Source organism: Carassius carassius, chromosome 5, assembly GCF_963082965.1.
Source record: "Carassius carassius chromosome 5, fCarCar2.1, whole genome shotgun sequence".
In the NCBI taxonomy this organism is placed as follows: domain Eukaryota; kingdom Metazoa; phylum Chordata; class Actinopteri; order Cypriniformes; family Cyprinidae; genus Carassius; species Carassius carassius.
In genome coordinates, this window is record NC_081759.1 from 26,225,635 (window position 1) to 26,234,971 (window position 9,337).

Below are 9,337 nucleotides of genomic sequence, written 5' to 3' on the forward strand. Positions count from 1 at the left end.
TATCTGGAAAAAATGGAAACCGACAATTGACAGTATGTCGTCAAACAACAACGTTTATTTCCGTATGATTTTATCTCAATCTGCGTTCCAGAAAAGTAAAAACAAGAAAATATGAAAATACACCGAAGGAACAGCCTTAGTAACCACAAGAATAATGTAATGCAATAAAAGAAATATTTGTTTCAAAAAGTTTCAGATGTTACAGATCATCATCGTGCCCATGTTCTTGAGGAAGTTCCTGGGTGGCTTCAGACAACCCCAAGATATCTAAGGCAAATGTCTCCATGCTGATTTCAGGAGGCAGCACGCTCTCAAATAGAGACTCTGTACGGGACAGACACAGTAGTCAAAATTGGTACATTTTTAAATTAACTTTTCACCTTTTCGGCCAAACATTCCTTGACCTCAAGAAGGTGATGTTCATACAGTTCAGATGACAGTATGACATCTACAATGACAAGCTACAGTATTATTCACATTTTTGAACACTCAAAACCCCCAACATGAAATATGGTTGTTTCACTGTTTCTAGGTACAAGTCTCTACTCCTTTCCAAGTGAGAATACTATGTCAACAGAGCACTGTTCGTTTATGGTACATCTATAATCTAAGATTTAAAAACTGTACAATACAGTGTTATGTCTAATGGCATCCTGCACACCAATATTCAAAACAAATCACTGGCCAACTGAGATTTTAGAATGGAGATAAAGGTTACGATCATGATTTTTCAGTTGTTCTACAGTCCACTGTTAGGTGCTGTATGTTAGCACTGTTTGCTTTTGGGACCTTGAAACGCTGACGTGTGATGTCAGACTTAACATTCAGGCAGAAAGCCATTAAATTTAGTTTAAAGTTGCACAGGTATATCAATAGACAACAATACATTGGTATTTTTATGCCAAAAATCATTAGGATATTAAGTAAAGAACATGTTCCATGAAGATATTTTAACATACCTACCGTAAATATATTAAAAAGGTAATATGGATTGCTAAGAACTTCATTTGGACAACTTTAAAGGCGATTTTTCTCAATATTTAGATTTGTTTGCACCCTCAGGTTACAGATTTTCAAATAGTTGTATCTCAGCCAAATATTGACCTATCCTAACAAAACATCCATCCATGTGAAACATAAAAATGGACCCTTATGACTGGTTTTGTTGTCCAAGTTTACAGTTGTCCATCAGTATTGTGGTTCACAGGAGTTTTGCGTACCTGTGCAACTGGCTCCCTCTCCACTAATACCTACAAGAGTTGTAAAGCATTCAGCCAAGTCATCCTCAGTCATATGTTCACCTGAAATGAATTACAAGTATTTACTATTCTAGTCTTTTTCTGTTCATTATAACTTATCTGGTATCTCATATTGGAAGATACGAAATTTAAAGTATTGGTAAAGCTCATAAAAATGTATTACCTCTAGCCTGCAGTAACTCCAGCAGTTCGTTTCTGTTAATTGTATATCTACCCCTTTCGTCTGGCTTTCCAAGCACCTGGAAGGCATTGCACAGATCCTGTCTGGCAATGCCAGAGGCAGGTCTGTGGTTGACATACAGCTTAATGAACTCCTCCAAATCAATGTCCGTCACGTAATTTCTGGTTTCAGCATAGCGGCTGAACTTCACCTCATTTTGCATGTCTTCCAGCTTCAACAAAACAAAACAACCATATGTTGACAAAAGATTGAGTGGTAGCTGACCCATCGATGACAGATCTGTATGGTAGAATTAACTGTGATTGCAACAACACTTGTACCTCTTGCTCTGTTGGATAGAAGCCAAGCGCTCTCATTAAAAAGGGCACATCAGCTAAAGATATGCGTGTGGACACAAGCCGTGTTTCCATGGTGTCAAGGTCCTGATTTTGTAGTTGACAGTAGTAAAAATATTCCTCCATTTCCTAAAGGACAAATCATAAGATTTGCTGTCTATTGGTAGGCCTGGTAAATGTTAAGAGAGCAATATTAAGCTGATTATAAGGATAAAATGAGGTACAGTAAATGCTGAAAAACTGCTAAAAAAAATACATAAAGGACAATGAGAAAAAAACAAAGCATTAGAATAGAGATCTCAAACCCTGAAGAGGTGTCCATCTCTCCCTCCTTCCAGAAGATTGTAGAAGGGCACCATGTCTTTCCCTCCTAGAGCTGCTGATGCCTCCAATGATCTGCATATATGCAAATGTAACAACAGAATTGTGAGGTGGCAAACACAGTTACAATCCTAAAATTCATTATTATACTACTATTAAACTATATTATTATTATACACATATATTTCATGACCTCATATTAATTAAGCGACAACTGCATTATATATTATGAATTAGTTGAGTAGTCAGCTGCAAAAAACAGTGGATTTCTGCATTGGACACGTTCTCAAAACTCACGACAAATTGAGCTCCCATGAGAAGACGGTGCAGTCTTGTCCTCCAGCAGTAAAAGCATATCTACCATCATACGAGCAAGCCAGAGTTGAGACGCCTGTTGAGTGACAGATCATTGCAAAGGACTTGTGAGGGTTTCCATCCAGAGGCAAAATCTGAATGCCAACCTACACCAAAAGGGAGAAAACAGGAATGAAAAGGAGATTTAAAACATTAAATCTAAATAGTAAAGGCAATAAAACTGGAATGATAACTCATGCTGATACAAAGTATCAGTACAGCAGAGTAATTAATGAAATTTTGGTTTATTCTATAGGGCCTTAAAAACACTTCATACCTTATCTTGTGTTATATATGCCATGTAATGAGAATTAGGGTCACCATCCTTAGATGCAGGTAGGATGGCCATCTTTTTCACTGGAGAACCATAAGAGGGCCCGAAGACTGTTTTTCTGTGCAATGCACAATATCAAAAACAAATATGCAAATCAGAGAGAAAAAAATCATTAGAGAGTTAATTCATTTTGAATCAGTGTTTTTTTTTTTCAAGAGATTAAAAAGGAAACCCTAGTAGTAGACTGTGCAAATATTTAACTAAATTCAGTAGACTGAAAAAATACTTCATTAAATTCAATGCTGTTTATATTAGCACTAGATAACAACTAAATAAATCAACAAAATTCCCTTAATTTCTCACTCAGTACACCAGTTAGTGGGGAGTGAGTCACTGAATAATTCGCTCTAACCAGTTTGTTCATACATACTGTTCATTCAGAAACTAAATTGAATCTTTTATTGAAAACTTGCATTCATTTAATAACAAAACACTGCTGTGGCTTTATTTTAATATATTTGCATAGAAACAGCAAAATAAGGGAGTGACTAACAATATATGTCTAAAATTGTATTTACTCAGTGTTAACTTTTTGTTTGTTGAACTGTTGTATGAAAGAAATAATCATGCTACTTTTAGTGCTGTAATTATTTTTGGCACTCGGTCTGTGGCTTTGCTGATATATTTGGAAATATAGCATTAGAGCATCACATATATAGCATTCCTGCTTCAGTTTTTATAATCTCAACTCGAGCATAAACTAATTTACAGATATGTTATCCTAACCCAATTCAATAAATAATACTAGTGCTAACATGTATAAACATGTGTTAGTAAAGTTCTATAATGTTAAAGAGGGCCATTCTATTTCTTATTACCCTTATGAAACAAAACTATATTGCAGTATATCGGAAAATATCATGTAATATATTAGGCATATATTCTTATATATATTTATTCCATATTAAAAAAATATCTTTGAAACTCTATTTCATTAATCCAATTTAAGTTTCCATTTTAATTTATCTACAAATCATATTGAGACAGAATGGTTTGACTTTTGGTTCATTTGAAATCCAGCAAACATATCAACCAGATTGCTGTTTGTTATTTCAGTGATATTTCAATTTGTTCTGCCCATAGGAAGACTGCAAACCTGCACATTTTGGAGGTAGCATTGAAGAGCTTCATCTTATACAAGTTGGAAGCTGTAAGGAGGAAGTGTTCAGGTGTCAAAGGAGGATACCACACCATGCAGGTGGGCACAGCACTCTGTTCGATACGTTCAGAACTCAAAATCAACAACCCATCTTCACCACTATTCTGCAGATCATACTCCACCTGTTCAGAACAGACAGGATAGATGATACATTAAACACAGTTCAACAAGTTAAACGCATACCAAGGGTGCAAGATCATACAGGAACACAGGGACTCACCAGCCAGCGATCCATGCCAAGAGAGAGGAGGCGAGGCTGACTGCTGTCTAAATCCACTCCAAACAGCAGGTCCTGAATGGGTTTATAATGCGAGTGGTGCCTGCCCTGGTATTTCCAAACCTCCTGGGTCCCCTCTTTACATCGAAGGAGCAACGTCACAGCTTTTCCAGTGTCCTGAAATAAGAAAAATACAAATAGAAAATATAGATCTACATAACAAAAATGCCCTCATTAAATCTGGAACATAAAAAGTGAACAGTAATTTTTTTTATCCTTGAGGTCCACTTAAAATCTTAGCAATGTTTCTGTGCCAAAAACAGTCATAAGTCATATTTAAATGATCTTTTCACATTATTTCTCAATGTGACAGGTTCACAAAAAAGTCTGTGCTGAAATGGGCAGTACAAACTGAACTAAAAGAAAAATGCAACTCCTACTAACTGCGGCAGCCAGGTAGCGTGAGTCCTGAGAAAAAGTTAGATGGGTAATGCTGTCCTGACTGTAGTGGAAACACTCTTTACCATCACTCTGAAGTGTACAGGCATCAACAATCTGGAAAGCCCCACTGGCAAAGCCCACTGCCAGGTAAAAACCTAGAACATGACAAATTCATACACATGCGTACTCGGAAAGTATATGTATAGTATATAATCACATCATCCATACAAACATTTGCTATTGTAAAAAATGTTTTTAATATGTGGTATAAATTGAATGCAAGCAGTCTTAAACTCTTAAATCAGACAATGTGCCATTATACACGAAGAAATGTAAAATGTTTTTAAAATATATTAACTGTATTATAATATGAATGAGTTCTTGTTTTCTAGTTCACCTTGTGGATCATAGGTAATACACTGGATCTGTTTGTGGGGCTGGAAAACCCTGCTGCAGACTGCTTCTTTATGCTCATAATCCCAAACCTTAATGGTGCCACTGTGGCTGCCCATAGCTACTAGTGACTGTTTAGGATGGCAGGCAACTGCTCCTAGAGGTTCTGAATGTTCCTTTAGAAGGGTCTGTGAAACATTTCTCTGTGCATTTACATGTACTGCAGTTGCATTAGTTGTGGAGACAACAAAATTTCTGTAAATGGAGGGAGAGAAACATTTTATTACATTACAGGGTTTACAACTGACCATACTTTAAAGAGATAGTTCACCCAAAAAAAATTAAAAATTAAAAATTAAAATCCTGACATCATGTACTGATCCTTAAGTTGTTCCAAATCTTTACAAATTAACTTTGTCTGTGGAACACAAAAGACGATATATTGAGAATGCTTCAATATTTTGTCCATAAGTCAATAGTTACCAACATTTTTCAAAATATCTCTTTTTATGTTCAGCAGAAAAAAAGTCATAAAGGTTTGGAATTACACTAGGGAGAATAAATGATAAGCTTAACAGAATTTAAAGTTTTCCCTCTTTAAACATAAAATTTAAGATCTAAATGTACTTTGTTACATGGATTGGTGCATTCAGTCCAGTTAACACTGTTGTTAGCAGTTTTTGCTTTTAACTGAGGACTTGAAAGCTTTGTAATAAATGCTAATTTTGTAATAAATGCAAGGAAAGTTTCTTTCTAAAAAGTAAAAAAAAATAAAGAAAATATATAAAATAATTCTTATATATAATGCTGACATGCATGAGTCCCCCACCTTATGACAAATGGCTTGGCATCCAGTGTGCAGTCTTTTGAATATCCTGGGTCGCTAATGGACGGCTTTTCTTTGGAAAAGGAGATGGATCTGATAGGATCCAAACTAAACTCATTGTACACGTTGATGAGCTTGAGATTTCCATCATAGAATTTGATGTGGCCATTCACATCGCCTGTTATTATAAAACTTGACAGTATACACATATTTTTAATAAAATAATGTCAGATAGACAAAAACAAAAACCATCAAATAGCATAGCATAGCAAAGTGTTACATACAGCAAGTGAAAATGTAATAGGCTTTAGGATTACTGGAATTTATTGGAAGAAAAAAATACTAATGCACTAATTTGCCATATTCTGTATCTATGTGTCATATATACCTGTCAATCAAAGTCAGTACAGTGATTGCTTCCTTCTGGAGAGGCACAAGTTTTACGGCTTTCCTCACTACTGGTTGACGAGATTGAGTTTGCTTGTCCCAGAGAACTATATTCCCAGCTGAGGTGGCTGTAAAAGCCAGCACAGCATCATAGTAGAAGATGGACTGGCTCAGGGAACCTAGCACCATATTGAAGGTCTGAATGGTGACAGATTTGCAAGAGGTCAATGCCAATGACAGAGAAGAAAAACATCAAAACAGCACAAAAATTTAATCTGATGAAAGTTTCTTCTGCCAACCTTGTCAGTAATTTCGGGAGCTGAGTATTCCAGATGTCCCCTTTCCTGAGCAGCAGAATGTATTATTATATACAAAGAAAACTAAAACAGTAAATCAGAAATGTAAATAATGAATTAATTCCTACCCAGTTGTAGAAGAGAATTTGAGTGCTGCTGTTGCTGACCAACTGTGTGTTGTCAAAGGGATTAAAAAGTAGTTGATTCTGGGAAAACATGGAAAAAATTTATTTGATATTTGATGTGACAACCAGTATTCATAAAGAAACAATAAAAGTGTAATTAAGACTTTTATCGGTGCATCTGACAACCAGTATTCATAAAGAAACAATAAAAGTGTAATTAAGACATTGTTGCTTTTCAACCCTCTATGTGTCACCTCTGTGTAAAAACCACATCAGTGCACAGTTCTGCAACATACCTGGAAACCATATTTTGGGCTGAGGTCAACTTGACATTCTGGGCTTTCACTTTCTTCTGTCCAGTTCCAAATACACACTCGCTGATGCACAGAAAAAAAGTACATTGATCAGTGTATTTGTAGCCAGTGATAATATTCTGTGGTTTCTTTTGATATTTTTACTCCAATCATCTTTATTAAACACATAATAGATGCTGGGAATACATCGCTCCTCATCGGTGCATCTAAGACGACATAAGATATCTACAGTGAGTCTATTGTAAAAATATTATATTAGACAACATAAAACGTCGGGTTTCAGACCTGTACTGCTCCAGCTCCAACAGTCACCAGGTATTTTGAATCCTTTGATAGGGCCATGGTACAAACTCCACCCTCTGGATGACAGTCAAACAATGTCCGCACAGGAATCCTGCAACATGTTATGGATCAGAAAGGAAAGAAAATTCACCCTGTCTATTTAGTAAATTCATGTTATAGATCTTATTGTGAATGACTTAATCATTCTTAATCAAAATGTCATAACTTGATTTTACATTGAAACAACAGATTTCTCTCTCTTACAAATCCCCTTTCTTACAATCGACTGCAAGCACACATTCAGCTGATTTGCCTCCGTCCAATCAACAATCAATAAATTGAATCAAATCCAGCCCAACATTTATTTATTTCCGATAATCCATTTAACTTGGATGTACACCACAAAACAATGATTTTAACAGGACCATCAAGCAGATTTATACAAACGGTATTAATGGAATGTATAATATTTGGGTAAGTGTTACCCAGTATAAGCATCCCATATGATAACCAGACTCTCCTGGCCCATGTCTGCTGTCACAAGCCAGCGTCTGTCCTCACTAGCACACAAACATGTGATTGGACTGCAGTGGCCCTGTAGACACCAAACAACACATAAGCAACATTTTTACAATAGGATTTTACACTTTAGATCATATTTAACTTCATCTTATGTAGTTTGTAGCACTATGAGCCTCTTACTTGTAAAAGATGCTGAGCATTGGATGTGTGATCATACATGACAGCAACATGGGCACAAATGTACAAGATGACAAGTCTGTCTTCATCCTGCAGACTGAGAACAGGTAGAGTTTGGTTCATCCCGTAAGCCCAATCAAGGACCTGCAAGTAAAAAATACAAAGATTTAGATACGCGATACGCGTGTGAAAAAACTGAGGTATAGTAGGTACAGCATTAACACATTTTTGCTTTTTGACAATAAAATTATTTTACATTTACAAGATCATTATTGTTTCTTGTTCAATATTGTTAGCTCCTAAAACCACTTGTCATTACATAAAATAGCCATGCATAATTTATGACTTGTCACTGTGAAATAAAACAAAATATTTTTAGTTTTAGAAGATACTGTGACTTAATATTGCAGTTGCATTGTAGTTATTTGGACGAACTATTTAAGATAATTAACATTTTGTTTAAAAAAATATATTAAAATGGATTTGATCGAATCATTACCAGTGGGTGAGTTTTGGTTCTGGACTCCTTGGGAATGACAGACAGTGATGTGGCTGTGTAAACTTGGGAACCTGCAGTATCCTCTTGCAGACTGTATAACGTTAGTTCATTTCTTCCATCTTCATCTTCATCGTGTACTTCTTTCTCTATCTGATTATCTTCTGTGTTTATCTGCTCACCTGCGTCTTCAGTTTCCGCATCTGCCCTGTCTGATGCAGTAGATGTCCCGTTTGTCGTTGACATTATTCTGTGTGACTTGCTAGAGGAAAAGCTGGAGAATTTGTCCCGGCCACAACCAGATTCACGATATTACAGATGCAAACACCAGAACAGAACTTCTCCGCGTGGTGGTTAGACAGGCTAATTTAGTCTCTGTGCAGTCGAAAACATTATCTATGCCAAAGGGTTGTTTAAAAAAACCTTTGAGTTGAATAATACACGAACACGAACGCAATACTGCTTGTTGCCAATGCGAACGTCTAGTTTTTCTTTACCTATTCACTCTCGTTACCCACGCTTACCGTTGCTAAGATACGGTCACGTGGGAGGGCAACGCACAGCTTTGCTGAGGAAAATCCTTCATTAAAAGAAGTGAAGTACTAAAATGTAATATTTTTAATGAAAATACGGGATTTTTGTTGAATAAAAAGTTCAAAAACACTTTTGTACATCCTTTCTGAATAAAGTAGTTATAAAGTAGTTCTAAAGTAGTTTAATTATTATATATATATATAAAAAAACTTTTGAACTGTGGTATTTTTTATTTTTTGTTTCATTTTTAGACTTTAATTTTTAGACGGAAAAAAAAATTGTGTGTACATAAACAAATAAATAAATGCTAACAGCACAGCTCATCTGAACACTAAATGAAATTTGCCAGTATGAATGCCAACGTGGTTTTATTTCATTTTCATG

The 9,337-nt window shown here is 35.7% G+C and overlaps 1 protein-coding gene across 1 annotated transcript; it reads right to left on the reverse strand.

Annotated features, from left to right (window-relative positions):
* Positions 1-35: 35 nt before the first annotated feature.
* Positions 36-9,115, reverse strand: LOC132141082 (cilia- and flagella-associated protein 251-like). Its single transcript, XM_059550291.1, has 20 exons — positions 8,423-9,115; positions 7,927-8,067; positions 7,710-7,819; positions 7,228-7,336; positions 6,925-7,005; positions 6,632-6,709; positions 6,507-6,551; positions 6,209-6,405; positions 5,824-6,012; positions 4,999-5,249; positions 4,605-4,756; positions 4,164-4,337; positions 3,881-4,065; positions 2,728-2,842; positions 2,394-2,557; positions 2,081-2,171; positions 1,761-1,904; positions 1,423-1,651; positions 1,221-1,301; positions 36-324 (listed from the first exon to the last, which is right to left on the reverse strand). Exons 1-20 carry the CDS (start codon positions 8,663-8,665, stop codon positions 200-202), a joined length of 2,904 nt encoding a protein of 967 aa, XP_059406274.1. The 5' UTR covers positions 8,666-9,115; the 3' UTR covers positions 36-199.
* Positions 9,116-9,337: the final 222 nt, after the last annotated feature.

Excerpts from the sequence above, each read along its gene's own strand:
- LOC132141082 (XM_059550291.1), bottom strand. The coding sequence starts at position 8,665 with ATGTCAACGACAAACGGGACATCTACTGCATCAGACAGGGCAGATGCG. Across the intron at positions 7,337-7,709 it reads ATATGGGATGCTTATACTGG|GATTCCTGTGCGGACATTGT; the intron begins GTAACACTTACC and ends AACATGTTGCAG. Across the intron at positions 1,652-1,760 it reads TCTATCCAACAGAGCAAGAG|CTGGAAGACATGCAAAATGA; the intron begins GTACAAGTGTTG and ends GTTTTGTTGAAG.